General features: G+C 44.5%; 1 protein-coding gene across 4 annotated transcripts in view; it reads right to left on the bottom strand.

The window, feature by feature from the left end:
- txndc16 (thioredoxin domain containing 16) overlaps positions 1-19,205 on the bottom strand; it is a 69,761-nt gene that overhangs the window by 33,335 nt on the left and 17,221 nt on the right. For all 4 annotated transcript variants that reach the window (XM_046308688.1, XM_046308690.1, XM_046308691.1 and 1 more), the window contains 4 exons: positions 17,239-17,298; positions 16,622-16,796; positions 15,686-15,822; positions 15,520-15,604 (listed from right to left, as the gene is read on the bottom strand). In XM_046308688.1, coding sequence (XP_046164644.1) covers positions 15,520-15,604; positions 15,686-15,822; positions 16,622-16,796; positions 17,239-17,298 — 457 coding nt within the window. The remainder of the gene's footprint in view (positions 1-15,519; positions 15,605-15,685; positions 15,823-16,621; positions 16,797-17,238; positions 17,299-19,205) is intronic.

Raw genomic sequence — 19,205 nt, 5'->3', positions numbered from 1 at the left:
CTCCAGAAATAAGTCTCTCACTGTTGCCGCCTGCTACCGACCACCCTAAGCTCCCAGCTGTGCCCTGGATACCATTTGTGAATTGATCGCCCCCCATCTAGCTTCAGAGTTTGTTCTGTTAGGTGACCTAAACTGGGATATGCTTAACACCCCGGCAGTCCTACAATCTAAGCTAGATGCCCTCAATCTCACACAAATCATCAAGGAACCCACCAGGTACAACCCTAACTCTGTAAACAAGGGCACCCTCATAGACGTCATCCTGACCAACTGGCCCTCCAAATACACCTCCGCTGTCTTCAACCAGGATCTCAGCGATCACTGCCTCATTGCCTGTATCCGCCACGGAGCCGTAGTCATACAACCACCCCTCATCACTGTCAAACGCTCCCTAAAACACTTCTGTGAGCAGGCCTTTCTAATCGACCTGGCCCGGGTATCCTGGAAGGACCTCATCCCGTCAGTTGAGGATGCCTGGTCATTCTTTAAAAGTAACTTCCTCACCATTTTAGATAAGCATCTCCGTTCAAAAAAATGCAGAACCAAGAACAGATACAGCCCTTGGTTCACTCCAGACCTGACTGCCCTCGACCAGCACAAAAACATCCTGTGGCGGACTGCAATAGCATCGAATAGCCCCCGTGATATGCAAGTGTTCAGGGAAGTCAGGAACCAATACACGCAGTCAGTCAGGAAAGCTAAGGCCAGCTCTGTATATATCAATGATGTTGCTCTTGCTGCGGGCGATTCCCTGATCCACCTCTACGCAGACGACACCATTCTAAATACTTTCGGCCCGTCATTGGACACTGTGCTATCTAACCTCCAAAACGAGCTTCAATGCCATACAGCACTCCTTCCGTGGCCTCCAACTGCTCTTAAACGCGAGTAAAACCAAATGCATGCTTTTCAACCGATCGCTGCCTGCACCCGCATGCCCGACTAGCATCACCACCCTGGATGGTTCCGACCTTGAATATGTGGACATCTATAAGTACCTCAGTGTTTGACTAGACTGTAAACTCTCCTTTCAGACTCATATCAAACATCTCCAATCGAAAATCAAATCAAGAGTCTGCTTTCTATTCCTCAACAAAGCCTCCTTCACTCACGCCGCCAAGCTTACCCTAGTAAAACTGACTATCCTACCGATCCTCGACTTCGGCGATGTCATCTACAAAATGGCTTCCAACACTACTCAGCAAACTGGATGCAGTCTATCACAGTGCCATCCGTTTTGTCACTAAAGCACCTTATACCACCCACCACTGCGACTTGTATGCTCTAGTCAGCTGGCCCTCACTACATATTCGTCGCCAGACCCACTGGCTCCAGGTCATCTACAAGTCCATGCTAGGTAAAGCTCCGCCTTATCTCAGTTCACTGGTCACGATGGCAACACCCATCCGTAGCACGCGCTCCAGCAGGTGTATCTCACTGATCATCCCTAAAGCCAACACCTCATTTGGCTGCCTTTCGTTCCAGTACTCTGCTGCCCGTGACTGGAACGAACTGCAAAAATCCTGAAGTTGGAGACTTATCTCCCTCACCAACTTCAAACATCAGCTATCCGAGCAGCTAGCCCAGAGGTGGGCAAACTTTTTGACTCGCGGGCCACAATGGGTTCTAAAATTTGACAGAGGGGCCGGGCCAGGAGCATTTGGAGGGAGTGTTTGGGCCGGATATACTTAAAGCATTAAATGTAGTGTGTGCAAACCTCATAGCACAGTAAGAACACTACAACCCAATTTATTAACTGTCTTTCAAATGTGAAAAATAGCCCTTATCAGTTAATAAATTTGTCTCAAGGAATATGCAAGATATGGCATTTACATACTATTTCGCAGATACTGGGAGGAGGAAATGTAAATAGATTAAAATAACATACGCACTGTTTACATTTTACATTTACATTTAAGTCATTTAGCAGACACTCTTATCCAGAGCGACTTACAAATTGGTGCATTCACCTTATGACATCCAGTGGAACAGCCACTTTACAATAGTGCATCTAAATATTTTAAGGGGGGGGCTTCAACTGGAAGCCAGTGGAGAGAGAGGAGGAGCGGGGTGACGGGAGAGAACTTGGGAAGGTTGAACACTAGACGGGCTGCGGCGTTCTGGATGAGTTGTAGGGGTTTAATGGCACAGGCAGGGAGCCCAGCCAACAGCGAGTTGCAGTAATCCAGACGGGAGATGACAAGTGCCTGGATTAGGACCTGCGCCGCTTCCTGTGTGAGGCAGGGTCGTACTCTGCGGATGTTGTAAAGCATGAACCTACAGGAACGGGCCACCGCCTTGATGTTAGTTGAGAACGACAGGGTGTTGTCCAGGATCACGCCAAGGTTCTTAGCGCTCTGGGAGGAGGACACAATGGAGTTGTCAACCGTGATGGCGAGATCATGAAACGGGCAGTCCTTCCCCGGGAGGAAGAGCAGCTCCGTCTTGCCGAAGTTCAGCTTGAGGTGGTGATCCGTCATCCACACTGATATGTCTGCCAGACATGCAGAGATGCGATTTGCCACCTGGTCATCAGAAGGGGGAAAGGAGAAGATTAATTGTGTGTCGTCTGCATAGCAATGATAGGAGAGACCATGTGAGGTTATGACAGAGCCAAGTGACTTGGTGTATAGCGAGAATAGGAGAGGGCCTAGAACAGAGCCCTGGGGACACCAGTGGTGAGAGCGCGTGGTGAGGAGACAGATTCTCGCCACGCCACCTGGTAGGAGCGACCTGTCAGGTAGGACGCAATCCAAGCGTGGGCCGCGCCGGAGATCCCCAACTCTGAGAGGGTGGAGAGGAGGATCTGATGGTTCACAGTATCGAAGGCAGCCGATAGGTCTAGAAGGATGAGTGCAGAGGAGAGAGAGTTAGCTTTAGCGGTGCGGAGCGCCTCCGTGATACAGAGAAGAGCAGTCTCAGTTGAATGACTAGTCTTGAAACCTGACTGATTTGGATCAAGAAGGTCATTCTGAGAGAGATAGCGGGAGAGCTGACCAAGGACGGCACGTTCAAGAGTTGGAGAGAAAAGAAAGAAGGGATACTGGTCTGTAGTTGTTGACATCGGAGGGATCGAGTGTAGGTTTTTTCAGAAGGGGTGCAACTCTCGCTCTCTTGAAGACGGAAGGGACGTAGCCAGCGGTCAGGGATAAGTTGATGAGCGAGGTGAGGTAAGGGAGAAGGTCTCCGGAAATGGTCTGGAGGAGGGGATAGGGTCGAGCGGGCAGGTTGTTGGGCGGCCGGCCGTCACAAGACGCGAGATTTCATCTGGAGAGAGAGGGGAGAAAGAGGTCAGAGCACAGGGTAGGGCAGTGTGAGCAGAACCAGCGGTGTCGTTTGACTTAGCAAACGAGGATCGGATGTCGTCAACCTTCTTTTCAAAATGGTTGACGAAGTCATCTGCAGAGAGGGAGGAGGGGGAGGAGGATTCAGGAGGGAGGAGAAGGTGGCAAAGAGCTTCCTAGGGTTAGAGGCAGATGCTTGGAATTTAGAGTGGTAGAAAGTGGCTTTAGCAGCAGAGACAGAGGAGGAAAATGTAGAGAGGGAGTGAAAGGATGCCAGGTCCGCAGGGAGGCGAGTTTTCCTCCATTTCCGCTCGGCTGCCCGGAGCCCTGTTCTGTGAGCTCGCAATGAGTCGTCAAGCCACGGAGCGGGAGGGGAGGACCGAGCCGGCCTGGAAGATAGGGGACATAGAGAGTCAAAGGATGCAGAAAGGGAGGAGAGGAGGGTTGAGGAGGCAGAATCAGGAGATAGGTGGGAGAAGGTTTGAGCAGAGGGAAGAGATGATAGGATGGAAGAGGATTATTTATCATTTATTATTTATCATTATTTATACACTGTTATTTATCAAGATTGCGTCTGTTTTTAATAAGTTTCAATCGAAGGTGCAAAGTTAAAGAGATCAACATTTATTGAAAAATGGAATCACTTTCAACATTCAAAACATTATTACACAACGAAATACTCAAGCTCAATAATATCTACTTGTGTTAAACTCCGCAAAATCATGGATGGATTGTCCTGACCGCGCGCTCTACAAACTCGCCACGGACGCCCTCGCCTTCACGCGCAAACAGTACACGTGTATCGTTGCCAAACACACAGACATAGGCTGTATTAAATATCCTACCTGCAGCTGAAAATTTAAATTTAAATTAAGAGCGATGTGCGGCGTGTTAATTAAGCTACTGTACCGCTGCTGTGCGTAAATGCGCATTGCTCTTAACTAAAAGACGCACTTCCAAACTTTCCATATGCATTTTTTTTCATAGCACAGCAGAAAAACTCACCATTTCAGTGGGATTTTGAATGCCAGCAAATAACTTGCCTTGGTACTTGACTCTTGAATTGCAGTTTGTCGGTGAAAAAAGTTATTGACTCTGTAAATTAGCTGCCAACCTCTGAGCAGTAGCCGCCCGTTCTTGTGTTGACTGCTTGCTAGCATAGTTTGCATGCTTCGTGGCAAAGTGACGGCTGATATTGTACTCTTTGAAAACCGCAACAGCTTCTTGGCATATCAGACATACAGCCGTTGATCGGACTTCAGTGAAGAAGTATTTTGTTGTCCACTCCTTATTAAACACTCGGCATTCGCTGTCCACTTTCCTTCTCTTTGGTCCGCTCATTTTCACAGAAGGGCTTAATGGTGACGTGAAACGAAGTGAAAATTAAAGTGAAATAAAGAGAAACACGCGCCACTCCAACAACGGTCAATGTGTTTTGAGTGCGCCATCTATTGGGGAAACGTGAGCATTGCAGGGAAAGGGGAAAAAATGAGGTTTTTACTATAATTTGGACAAGTTCGGCGGGCCGGATTAAAAAGCCTAACGGGCCGTATGTGGCCCGCGGGCCGTAGTTTGTCCATGTCTGAGCTAGCCGATCGCTGCAGCTGTACATAGTTTATTGGTAAATAGCCAATTTCACCCATTCCACCCATTTTCACCTACCTCATTCCCATAGTGTTTTTTTTAAATTTATTTACTTTCCTGCTCTTTTGCACACCAATATCTCTACCAGTACATGACCATCTGATCATTTATCACTCCAGTGTTAATCTGCAAAATTGTATTATTCGCCTACCTCATGCCTTTTGCACACATTGTATATAGACTGCCCATTTTTCTGTGTTATTGACTTGTTAATTGTTTACTCCGTGTTGTCTGTTCACACTGCTATGCTTTATTTTGGCCAGGTCGCAGTTGCAAATGAGAACTTGTTCTCAACTAGCCTACTTGGTTAAATAAAGGTGAAATGTTTTTTTTTATTTAAAATAAAAAATGTTTTCCCATTCCTCCTTGCAAAACAGCTTGAGCTAAGTGAGGTTGGATGGAGAGCATTTGTGAACAGCAGTTCAGTCCTAAATGATATTACTGTGCAGCCGTATTCATCACCACATCGGCAGACTCGATAGCCTTGGTTTCTCAAATGATTGCCTCATCTGGTTCACCAACTACTTATCTGATAGAGCTCCGTGTGTCAAATCAAAGGGCCTGTTGTCCGGGCTTCTGGCAGTCTCTGGGGGTGCCACAGGGTTCAATTCTTGGGCCGACTCTTTTCTCTGTATACATCAATGATGTCGCTCTTGCTGCTGGGGAGTCTCTGGTCCAATTCTACGCAGACGACACCATTCTATATACTTCTGGCCCTTCTTTGGACACTTAACAACCCTCCAGACGAGCTTCACTGCCATACCTCTCCTTCTGTGGCCTCCAACTGCTCTTAAATGTAAGTAAAACTAAATGCATGCTCTTCAACCGATCGCTTCCCGCACCTGCCCACCATCACTACTCTGGACGGTTCTGACTTGGGTATTTGTAGTTGTCCACATATTCTAGGTGTCTGGTTAGAGTGTAAACTCTCCTTCCAGACTCACATTAAACATCTCCAATCCAAAATTAAATCTAGAATTGGCTTCTTATTTCGCAACAAAGCAGCCTTCACTCATGCTGCCAAACATACCCTCGTAAAACTGACTACACTACCGATCTTTGACTTTGGCGATGTCATTTACAAAATAGTCTCCAATACCCCACTCAAATTGGATGCAGTCTATCACAGTGCCATCAGTCTTGTCACCAAAGCCCCATATACTACCCACCACTGCGACCTGTACGCTTTCGTTGGCTGGCCCTCGCTTCATACTCGTCGCCAAACCCACTGGCTCCAGGTCATCTACAAGACCCTGCTAGGTAAAGTCCCCACTTATCTCAGTTCGCTGGTCACCACAGCAGCACCCACCTGTAGCACGCGCTCCAGCAGGTATCTCTCTTTAGTCACCCCAAAAGCCAATTCCTCCTTTGGCTGCCTCTTTACAGTTCTCCATTGCCAATGACTGGAACGAACTACAAAAAAAAACTGGGAACACTTCTCCCTCACTAGCTTTAAGCACCAGCTGTCAGAGCAGCTCACAGATTACTGCAAATCTATAATTTAGCCCAAACAACTACCCCCTCCCCTACTGTATTTATTTATTTTGCTCCTTTGCACCCCATAATTTCTACTTCATTCTCCCACTGCACATCTACCATTCCAGTCTTTTACTTGCTAGATTGTATTTACTTCCCGACCATGGCCTTTTGCCATTACCTCCCTTTTCTCACCTCATTTGCTCACATTGTATAATAGACTTTTTTCTACTGTATGTTTGTTTTACTCCATATGTAACTCTGTTGTATGTGTCTAATTGCTTTGCTGTATCTTGGCCATGTCGCAATTGTAAATGAGAACTTGTTCAACTTGCCTACCTGGTTAAATAAAAGGTGAAATAAATAAATACAATTATTTCCCAAATTTGTTTACGGAAAAAGCACACCATGCAATAATCTACGGCACTCAGAGCCCAAATCAGCCAAAGAAATAGCCAGCGTGTTGTGTAGTCTACATTAGTCAGAAATAGCATTATAAATATTCACTTACCTTTGATGATCTTCATCAGAATGCACTCCCAGGAATCCCAGTTCCACAATAAATGTTTGATTTGTTCGATAATGTCCATCATTTATGTCCAAATAGCTACTATTGTTAGCACGTTTTGTAAACAAATCCAAAGTCACGAAGCGCGTTCACTAGGAGCAGACGAAATGTCAAAAAGTTCCGTTACAGTCCGTAGTAACATGTCAAACGATGTATAGAATCCATCTTTAGGATGTTAACATAAATATTCAATGTTCCAACCAGACAATTCCTTTGTCTGTAGAAAAGCAATGGAACGCGAGCCAACTCTCATGACCGCGCGTCACGAGCCCGTGGCTCTCTGCCAGACCACTGACTCAAAGAACCCTTATGAGCCCCTCCTTTACAGTCTAAAGACTTGACATCTAGTGGAAGCCTTAGAAATTGCAAAATGACTTGGATTTTTCACTCAGGTTTTCGCCTGCCATATGAGTTCTGTTATACACACAGACATCATTCAAACAGTTTTAGAAACTTTAGAGTTTTCTATCCAAATATACTAATTATATGCATATCCTAGATTTTATGGCCGAGTCGCAGGCAGTTTACTCTGGGCACCTTATTCTTCCAAGCTACTCAATACTGCCCCCCCCCCCCCAGTAACCACGAAGTTAACACCCCTAGTGTCCACTATGCGTATTTAGCATGCCATTCAGATGATCTAACTCACTGGCAGTCTTCCAAGCATTTGTCAACCGTTGAATCGGTTAGTCTTTGTTTAGCTCAATGACATCCTGATCTTCTCCAAGACCCTTCCGGAACACATCCTGCAAGCCCACCAAGTCCAGCAGTTCCTTGGGTTTGGCCATTTTTACAGGCGTTTTACTGAACTTTGGTGCCGTGGCAGTGCCTCTCACAGCCCTACCCTGCAAGTCCCAGACCTGTTTCAGCTGGACCCCCAAAGCTGACAGGCCATTCATGGAGTTCAAGGGACATTTCACCTCCGGACCCATCCTCGTTCATCCTGATCCTCCTCGTTCCTTTGTGGTAGAGGTGGATGCCTCGGACATTTTCCAAGCGTTTCTCGCCAGCGGAATGCAACTACGATGTGGGCAACAGAGCTCTTGGCAGTCAAGTGGGCCCTTGAAGGGTGGAGACACTGGTTGGAGGGGGCACTTAATCCTTTCATGATCTGGACAGACCATAAGAACTTGGTCTCCATTCAAGAAGCCAGGAGGTTGAATGCTCGCCAGGCAGGCTCTGTTTTTTACAGGGTCAACTTCACTCCAGCCTAATCGCCCGGGATCCAAGAATCAGAAAGCAAATGCCCTTTCAAGGAGGGACTCAGAGCCCATCATCCCCAGCTCCCGCATTGTGTCTCCACTTGTTAGGGAATATAGAAACCATGGTACGACAAGCCCAGACCCGAGAACCTGACCCTGGCGGGGGTCCCACTAACAGACTTTATGTTGCACGTGGCCAAAGCAAGTCGTAACAACAGAGCCCAGCCAGCCCTGGTCCCACCTGTCAGTAGACTATCACAGGGTTACCTCCATCCCAAAGGCTTACCACTATCCTCGTAGTCGTTGTTCAGTTCTCCAAGGCAGCCCATTGCCTTACCAAAGTTTCCCTCAGCGAAGTAGTCTTGAGACTACACAGACTTTCTCAGGACATTGTCACTGTGATCGTGGGTCCCAGTCTATCACACAGTATTGGAAAGCCTTCTGCTCCCTGTTGGGGGCGTCGGTGAGCCTCTCCTCAGGGTTCCACCCACAGTCGAATGGGCAAACAGAGCAGGCCAACCAGGAGCTGGAGAAGTTCCCTGTTTTGTCTCCTGGTGCAAGTTACTCGTCTGTATGCTCACAACACATTGCTGAACTCGTCCAATGGACTGTCGCCAATTGAGTGTCAGTTCTGGTTCGCCCACCGTCTTCTGAACAAGATGCCGAAGAGGGGGTGTCATCATCCGAGACTTTCATTCGACGATGTCGCTTCACCTGGATCAGAGGGCGATCAACCTTTCTCCGATCATCTGCCCAACACTCAAACCGCCACCGAAGGCCTCTTCGGCTCCTCCGACCGGGTCAACGAGTGTGGCTGTCCACCGGTGATCTTCCCTTAAAAGTAGGACTTGGGCCTCCCCGGTGGCGCAGTGGTCTAAGGCACTGCATCGCAGTGCTAGCTGTGACATCCTTGTCTCATCACGCACTAGCGACTCCTGTGGCGGGCCAGGCGCAGTGCATACTGATCAGGTCGCTAGGTGTACGGTGTTTCCTCCGACACATTGGTGCAGCTGGCTTCTGGGTTGGATGCGCGCTGTGTTAAAGAAGCATGGCTGCCTGCTCGGGACATCCTGGATCTGGGACTCCAACCAACTACGTGGTAGTCGCTCTGGCTCCAAGAAGGGGGAGGTACTGTCCTGTCATGGTTCCACCCGTCACCAGAGAGCGGCATAGGCTGTCCTAGGGCCATTAACGACATTCAGGTGCGTCCTACTTAATCGTTATGATTTCCCTGTTTAAAAAGGTGTTTTTGGTTGTCCTTTGCTGAAGTTTGAATTATGTGCCGTGTGCGTTTGTCTCCTGAGTTTGACTTAGTGTTTGTTTTTCTTCCCACTCTTCCCTCCATTACAGTTTCTCAGTAACGTATCGTTTATCCCTAACCACTGATTCCTCATGTGGTCTCTTCTCTGTACCTGGGTCCAAACTCACCATGTCAGATAAAGACGTTGGCCTCAAGTAATTGTCTTTGGCCCCCTCACAGTTAGAGGTAGTGATCAGCTCTACAGCAGAGTCTCACAACTCTCAGGAAGCTATAAGTAAAACACACGTCTTGATTGAGATAGCCTTTTACAGAATCCTGAGTTTTATCTCAATCAAGACGTGTTTACTTATAGGGTGAATTTAATCACTTCCGGTTGCTCCAGGAAGCTTAGAATCAACACAGGTAGACCTCATAGTGGCCTGATGGATTGTCGTCGAAGACAGGTTCATACGGCATTCATAACCCACATAGGCTTCAGGTTGAATTTAGGGGTGCAGGCAATGTATTCCTATGGGGAGAGAAGTCATTAATCTGTGAGAACAAAAAACCCTGTTTTACTGTTAAGGGTTAATGCCACACGGTCAAGGTTAGGCTTGCACGGATCAGGAGAACCTCAGGAACGTACCAGAGGTCGAATTGTGCTTCTCATCCTAACGGTTCTCTCACCATCACCCAAAAGCAAATGACATTTAGGGCCAGGCTTCATTTTGGGCCTTCTGTTTTTCAAGGTCGCTGCACTCAGAGCGAGCTACGGTCAAGCGGGGCGTCTCGTTGAACTCTGCACAGTCTGGAGACTATGGCGATGCAATTTTTTGTGTTGATTTCAGAATGCCATTTTGGTGATGGTCCCTCTCCGTTTAAACATATTGCAAATGTACAAAAGTCAACGAGCAAGTCAGTGTCCATCAGTCAATTTGATGTCATTCTGACACCAAACTGATACCAATTGACACCAAACCCACTTTTTCCAACTCATTTAGAAGCCAACTATCACATGTGTCAGAGCAGGCCCATAATTCACAGCGCCTTCAGTTTAAAACATAATAAAAACGTAAAACACATAGTTACATTCGAGCTGCGGGTCCAGTTCGGACATTATGTGTAGGCCTGTGTGAGGCCCACCCCGAATCCCGAGTTTCGGCTCGACGGGTCCTTCGGTGCCCGAGCGAAACCCTAATTGGTGCTGAAAACCCACTTTTTTCCATGCCTTGCTACAGGGTCCTTGAATGAGCTATCGGACAAAAACGTTGGGGTCCGTCTATGGGCCGAGCCGGTTTCAATACACCAAGTCTTGCGTCTGAGACTTTTCTAAATGTTGTCATTTTCATAATGGTCCAAATGAATTGAAGTCATTGCAAATGTACGAGGCCGTTTCTCGGTCCGAGAACCTTCTAGAGCCATCTAACTCACCATGCACTATCGACCTGAGGTCTAGTACAGGTTTCAGAACTCTAGGTCTGACTGTTCTTTTTTATCTCAAACAAAGCTAACTATTGCAGGCACTGTCTGTCTCTACGCACCCCAATGGGTCCCTCCTGCCAAGCTGTGTTGTAGCGGTATTTATTAGAGGGGTAAAGAATGATTTTGTTCGGGCGCCAGGCAGGTATTAACCATGCCGAAAGGAAAAGAGTAGAATAGAGAGAGTACCACTACCAGACCCACACACATCAGCAGAAGAGACTGCCTTCGAGTGTAGCCCGTGTTACCAGATAGCCAGTGGAGAAAAAAAAACACACACCATATAAAACCCACATCACAGCACAGGGGTAACCAACAAGAATACCTCATACAATAATAATAATACTAATAATGGCAGAGCAATGTAACAGCAACTTCATACAAGAAAGAACCCAGTCATCAACAGAGGATTTGCAATAATATGTATTATCGTCCAGTGGAGGAGTGCAGAGGGTATGAATGTGGGTGGTGTTCATAGACAAAGGCCTTAATGTCCACAATCTTCTCGGCCACATGTCATTAGTACACCTCAATACAGTTCACATAATACACAACTTGCAAGCAACCTCCCTTTTAACTAAAATGTCCAAATATTTCTGGCAGGGCAATAATAGTCCAGCTCTAATGAACTTCAATGGGAAGTGCATTGGAAAAATAGAGAGTCTGTTGCAGGGTGAAGCACTGGAACGATAGAGGGAAGACAAAAAGAGAAAGAACAAGAGAGATCTTAGCTGTAGTCTTCAGGCGTGCCGGTGTACTGTCTGACTGTCCGATGGTTTGTAATGTTAAAGCTTCGCAACAATGTTGCTACTAATCCATGCGATCGATAAAGGGCGCGGTCCCAAATGAAAACAACAAATGACTGATTTACAGTTCAGTGGGGTTGCCTAATCACACATATGAAGTTTTGGAAAGAGCTGACTTTTTTAACCCTTCGAAACAGCCCGTGACTCCAATTATGGCACAGGAAGCTATAAGTAAACTCATATCCTGATTGGGGTATGCCTTTACAGAATCCTGAGTTTTAAGACTTTACGTTAAGAACTGGTTTAGTGAGTGTGTTTTATTTCAGAAAATCACAGAAATCTCGCAGAGCTCCGCAGCACACTTTAAAAAGATTTGTATGAACACCCTGCAACTGTTTAAAAAAATAATAATTAAAAAAAACGATTTTTGAACAGCACCAATTTGACATTGTACAATCTCTTAAATTATGATAGATAAATGGCTGGTTCTTTTTTTATTGACACCGGAGGCTCCTTGACTTTGACGTGAAGCGGAAAAATGATTGCTCCATTTTCATTTTGGAGCTTTAATCCCAGAAAAATAGCCATAACTCAAACCGTTGAGGCCTAGACACCATCTTGTTCAGGGCCAACTGCCCATTATGCCAAACCTATGCTCCAAGTTTTGTCTTTGAAGTCTTTTCCGTTTTGGAGATACGGCCACGTCGTGATTCGTGATGTTTTGTACATTTACAATATGATTCCATTTGCCCTCTTGTGGGATTTATGGGGACAGCAGAAAAATGACCAAAATTAGATTATTTTATCAAATGGAAACAGAATGTGCGAGAGTTTGTTTGATGACTTCCCGGTAGACCCTGCCGCACGGCCCGACGCGAATTTTACAAATGTTTTCGGACGTCTGGTAAGGAACCGTACATTTGCAATTTGAACTTTCTCACTAACCATATGGCGAATGTCAAAATGTTCCCTTAATGTATGACTTAATGTTAGTTCTCTCACTTCCAAGGTAGTCAGTCAGTCAATTAACGAATCACTGATCATAATGACTCATGACTGAAACATGGCTCAATCCTGATGATATTTACTACATGAGGCCTCTCCTCTTGGTTACAATAGTGACCATATCTCACCCCCCCCTCCTCGCATCCCTCGAAAGACAAGTGTTGCTAAAATTAACAGCAAATTTCAATACGAAAAAAGGACTACATTTGTCTTTAGTAATGAAATCTATGCAGCTTACTCAATCACTTTTATAGCTACCGTCTACAGGCCTCCTGGGCCGTATACAGCTTATCTGACTTAGTTGTCTGAATTCCGATTGGACCGCTCAGTCATGGCAGATATTCACATTTTAGGTGACTTCAATATTCACATGGAAAAGTTCAGACCCACTCCAAAAAGGCTTTCAAAGCAATCATCGACTCAGTGGGTTTTGTCCGAACCTACGCATTGCCACAGTCATACCCTAGATCTAGTTGTCCCATGGAATAAATAGTGGATCTAAAAGGTTTCCACAACCCTGGACTATCTATTGCTTGCAATCGCAACAAATAATCTGCTCAGACCCAAACCAAGGACTATTACTATTTAATGACCATATTAATTACTTTCAATGTACTGCTAATAACTACAGTGCCTTGCGAAAGTATTCGGCCCCCTTGAACTTTGCGCCCTTTTGCCACATTTCAGGCTTCAAACATAAAGATAAAACTATTTTTTTTGTGAAGAATCAATAACAAGTGGGACACAAATCATGAAGTGGAACGACATTTATTGGATATTTCAAACTTTAACAAATCAAAAACTGAAAAATTGGGTGCCAAATTATTCAGCCCCCTGAAGTTAATACTTTGTAGCGCCACCTTTTGCTGCGATTACAGCTGTAAGTCGCTTGGGGTATGTCTATCAGTTTTGCACACCGAGAGACTGAAATGTTTTCCCATTCTTCCTTGCAAAACAGCTCGAGCTCAGTGAGGTTGGATGGAGAGCATTTGTGAACAGCAGTTCAGTTCTCTCCACAGATTCTCGATTGGATTCAGGTCTGGACTTTGACTTGGCCATTCTAACACCTGGATATGTTTATTTTTGAACCATTCCATTGTAGATTTTGCTTTGTTTTGGATCATTGTCTTGTTGGAAGACAAATCTCCGTCCCAGTCTCAGGTCTTTTGCAGACTCCAGGTTCTTCCAGAATGGTCCTGTATTTGGCTCCATTCATCTTCCCATCAATTTTAACCATCTTCCCTACCCCTGCTGAAGAAAAGCAGGCCCAAACCATGATGCTGCCACCACCATGTTTGACAGTGGGGATGGTGTGTGTTCAGGGTGATGCGCTGTGTTGCTTTTACGCCAAACGTTTTGCATTGTTGCCAAAAAGTTCAATTTTGGTTTCATCTGACCAGAGCACCTTCTTCCACATGTTTGGTGTGTCTCCCAGGTGGCTTGTGGCAAACTTTAAACGACACTTTTTATGGATATCTTTAAGAAATCGCTTTCTTCTTGCCACTCTTCCATAAAAGGCCAGCTTTGTGCAATATACGACTGATTGTTGTCCTATGGACAGAGTCTCCCACCTCAGCTGTAGATCTCTGCAGTTCATCCAGTGATCATGGGCCTCTTGGCTGCATCTCTGATCAGTCTTCTCCTTGTATAAGCTGAAAGTTGAGGGACGGCCAGGTCTTGGTAGATTTGCAGTGGTCTGATACTCCTATTTCAATATTATCGCTTGCACAGTGCTCCTTGGGATGTTTAAAGCTTGGGAAATCTTTTTGTATCCAAATCCGGCTTTAAACTTATTCACAACAGTATCTCGGACCTGCCTGGTGTGTTCCTTGTTCTTCATGATGCTCTCTGCGCTTTTAACGGACCTCTGAGACTATCACAGTGCAGGTGCATTTATACGGAGACTTGGATTACACACAGGTGGATTCAATTTATCATCATTGGTCATTTAGGTCAACATTGGATCATTCAGAGATCCTCACTGAACTTCCGGAGAGAGTTTGCTGCACTGAAAGTAAAGGGGCTGAATAATTTTGCACACCCAATTTTTCAGTTTTTGATTTGTTAAAACAGTTTGAAATATCCAATAAATGTCGTTCCACTTCATGATTGTGTCCCACTTGTTGTTGATTCTTCAAAAAAAATAGTTTTATATCTTTATGTTTGAAGCCTGAAATGTGGCAAAAGGTCGCAAAGTTCAAGGGGGCCAAATACTTTCGCAAGGCACTAACTTTATTGTTAGTGCCAAGTGCAATATCAATATCTTCAATATTTTGGCTGGTTGTAAAAGTAAACTATTGTGGTGAGTGACATTCATTAATGTGTCAACCTGACAAGATAACTCTTTAGGTCATAACTCAAATTAAATACGGCAAATGTTTAAATGGATGTTTAATGTCCCAGCGAAGAAAAAGCTGAAGGGTAGGGCTTTGAGGAGTCTTTTTACCAGTGTGGAGAGTGAAGAAATAAGTCACGTATCTACATTGCCCAAGATGACCGCTGCTGAACAAACCAGTTTCCATCTCCTTCACTTCCTTATTTGTATCATTTCAAAATTCTAATAAACATTCTCTACTAAAGAGGACAAACATTAGGTGTACAGATTTGTTGAATATGTGGTGTTACTGTTATTGTAGAATTACAGGATATTCCAAAAGGCACACGTATTAAACTCCAATACATACATAAGCAAAATCCATGGAGAAAAAAAAAATCCTAGGAGTATGATACACTTTGAGAAGACTGAAAAAAAGTCCACACTTTGATAAATAAATACTACTTTTAGTTCTTATGTTCCTGCACCCAAACTAGCTTGTTGGGTGTGATAGATTCCTCCAGTATGATACACACACATGATTTTAAATTGGCACTGTACCATATTTCTGCTTGTCTGTCAGCAAACAACCCGACCATAGTCTCTCCTCTGAGTGCTTTTGCTGCTTCCTTGAACACTGGCACACCTGAGAGACACACTATGAGACGAGAGAATTCCATTTTAATTCATGATTGTTTTATTTGTTAATGCCACACACATACGCTACCTGCGTCTGCTGTGGAGCTGAACAGGCCTAGTACTGTGACAGGGGCGATAGCTGCATGTCGCTGGTACAGGTCCCCCTCCAGGAATGATGTCACCTCATCAGGAGAGAACAGGAGGACAGGGGACACCAGACGACTCCTGGGTCACACACCAAAAGAAAAACACAGACATGGTGATGTGAAGGCCCCATGGTTTGACGGTCTTATCACATGTACGCAACCGCTCAGACAGGGGTTTGATCCCTTTCTCCACCCCTTCCCACCAAACTTTCTCCCCCGCTCTTTCTAAGCTGTCCGACTAACACGCAAAAATGCTTTAAAATCTTTATGAAAGAAGACATGACTGGGCACCCTTTAGAACAGAGTTTCCCCCCCAAAAAATGTCACACACACTCAACAAAGCACTCATCTTCCAGATGAGGAAAGAATGCACCCGTTTTAAGAACAAATGGATAAATGTGCAGAAAAGGGTGAAATTTGACAAAGGTAGGTAAACAAAGCATTAAGGTAACATGTAATAACACACTACCATGTCACTTTGTTATTATAATATGTAAATGAAGGCATTACGGTAACAAGTAAATTAAACTAGAATTTTATTTATTTATTCTGAGCACCTTCAAAGTTCGACTGCCATTGTAACCTCACAGCAGCGATTCTCATCCTTTTTTCTTTACATAATGGCCTTTTAATAGAACATGGAAATGAAGGAATTACAGTAACATATATGTAAATGAAGGAAGTTCTAGCTTTAGTTGTTTGAGCCTTCCTTCGAGGGTAAACAATATATCTACTGTACACAACACATTTATAGCTGAACATTCTACAACTTTGAACCCACCTGAACTGGCCCCATATACCTAGTTTGAAGGAGATGTCCACAAATGCAATAGAATATTCTATATGTTCTATTTTACTTTAGTGGAGGTGTCACTCACAGCATGATGAACCTGTTCAGGCTCTCAGTACCCAGCATGCCTTGGTAGGGCTGGCTAGGCTCCTGTGGGCGGTACAGACGGACGGTGGGAAAGGAGTGGATTTTCTGAGCGCTGCACACGTCAGTCCACTCCCCACAATCCAGCACAGCCAGCTCCACGTCGCTGATGTCAGCGTCTTATAGATACATCCGGATAGACAGGACACGTTAGATACATGCATAAAGTCAACTGACACATTGATGTCAAATGGGTAGGCTACATATGCAGTTCACCGTCACATTCCTTAAGATGCCAAATAGATACAATCAACAGATCTGGATATCAAATACATAAAGATATACAGACAAATGGCATAAGTATCCGACAGTCAGGCATATTGATCTGACGGACCAGATGAAAATAGTTCTATTGACCAAGCCTAAATTGTCTTATCGACCACAAGGTCTTTGTAGGACTCGTCTTATTGACAGAGCCAAAATAAAAGGTCATATTGATCAACTGTCAAGATTGTCAGGGAACTTACCTAACCCCTTTTGCTTCAAGTACAGTGATTTACAATAACATTGAAAAGGAGAACTGCTGAATCAACCATTCAAATGCATGTCTTAATGCATTACCTTCTAGGGATTCTGACACCTCTATGTAGGACTGCATGAAAGCCATGGAGACAGCATCCCCTGGTGGAGAAAAAAAGAACGACTTACATTTCAATACAGAAATGTAGTGTAATCGTAACAGAATTGTAAAAGTAGTAAAATAAACATGTTATGATTCCACATTATTTTAAATAACAGGACCGAGGGGTGTCTTTTACACTAGCCTGGGCACCTGTCATGCCAAACAAATGTTTGGTATGGCAAGGAGTTGACATGCTAGCACAAACAAATCTGAAACCATGCTACTTGTACACTGATTGGCTTATACAGAACTGTGTGAGACTTTGCCATGGCAATTCTGAATCATAAAATACATTTGAAAATTATAATCAAAGGAAAACTAGTAGAATGATTTGCACCCGTCTCGGTGGGCTAATCCATTGAGGAGGCCACGGGGATAGCACAGTCCATTTTAAGACGTGATACTGAAGAGGTATATGGTTATATTAAGTAAAAAATAAAATGGTGCAACACTAATAAATCTAATGTTATTCTATAACAAATGTGCTTTCTACCACGTTGGATATAGTCACTGTCTGCGGTTCTAAAACAATCTTCAGAAGAATTGCCGCCTTTCCCTACGTTGCTATGTGCATAATAGCAAAATTAACCGGCATATTGAGATTGAGAACAATGCAGCAGAGGCAACAGACGAGGAAACAGCCCTAGTCGGACGGGATTAGTTTTACTGGGGGTGGTCGGGTTATGCAAAAATGTGCACAAGCACAAACCACCACATAGGTCATTTTAGTCCTATTTGCATATGCCATGTCAGTCATTTGTACATGGCAGGAGTAATAATTCCAGACGGTTTAGAGAGTTCAGTGTAGCCCTGTTATAGGCTGTACTTTATTTCAAATGTTATTATCACTATTTACATTCTACCCCTCAGCCTATGCTGGCGGCCAGCTCAAGTTTGAGAATGAGAGCAATACTGGGAAGTACAAGCTCAGAAACATAGCCATGGTCCGTTGGCATAGCCAACACCTGTCTGAGCAAGGTTATTATAGTTGTGATTTTATATTAGTTTTAAATTTCTACATTTTTTTTTTAATTCAGTATTCCTTTTCAGACAGGTTGTGCTCATTTTTTATTTAGTTATATAAAACTATTTCTACACATACAGTGCATTCGGAAAGTATTCAAACCCACTGTTACGCAACAGCCTTATTCTAAAATTGATTAAATGAATGTTTCCTCAATCTACACACAAAACCCCATAATGACAAACTGAATTTTTTTGGGAAAATTTAAAAAAAGAAAAATTACATTTACATAAGTATTCAGACCCTTTAGCACAGATTACAGCCTGGATGGTGCCAGGTTTCCTCCAGACGTGAAGCTTGGTATTCAAACCAAAGAGTTCAATCTTGGTTTCATCAGACCAGAGAATTAGGTGCCTTTTACTGAGTGGCTTCCGTCTGGCCCCTCTACCATAAAGGCCTGATTGGTGAAGTGCTGCAGAGACGGTCATCCTTCTGGAAGGTTCTCCCATCTCCACAGAGGAACTCTGGAGCTCTGTCAGAGTGACCATTGGGTTCTTGGTCACCTCCCTGACAAAGGCTCTTCTCCCCAGATTGCTCAGTTTGTCCAGGCAGCCAGTTGTAGGAAGTTCAAAACTTCATCCATTTAACAATGGAGGCCACTGTTCTTGGGGACCTTTAAAGCTACAGGAATGTTTGAAACTTTCCCCAGATCTGTGCACAACAACTCCTTCGACCTCATGGCTTAGTTTTAGCTCTGACATGCAGGGTCAACTGTGGGACCTTAGATAAACAGCTGTGTGCCTTTCCAAATCATTACCACAGGTGGACTCCAATCTTGTTATCAAACATCTAAAGGATGATCAAAGCATAAAGGATGCACCGGAGCTCAATTTCAAGTCTCATAGCAAAGGGTCTGAATACTTATGTAAATAAAGGAATGTT

The sequence above is a fragment of the Oncorhynchus gorbuscha genome, linkage group LG17 (assembly GCF_021184085.1).
Source record: "Oncorhynchus gorbuscha isolate QuinsamMale2020 ecotype Even-year linkage group LG17, OgorEven_v1.0, whole genome shotgun sequence".
Taxonomy (NCBI): domain Eukaryota; kingdom Metazoa; phylum Chordata; class Actinopteri; order Salmoniformes; family Salmonidae; genus Oncorhynchus; species Oncorhynchus gorbuscha.
This window is presented reverse-complemented; position numbering and strand designations above follow the sequence as displayed.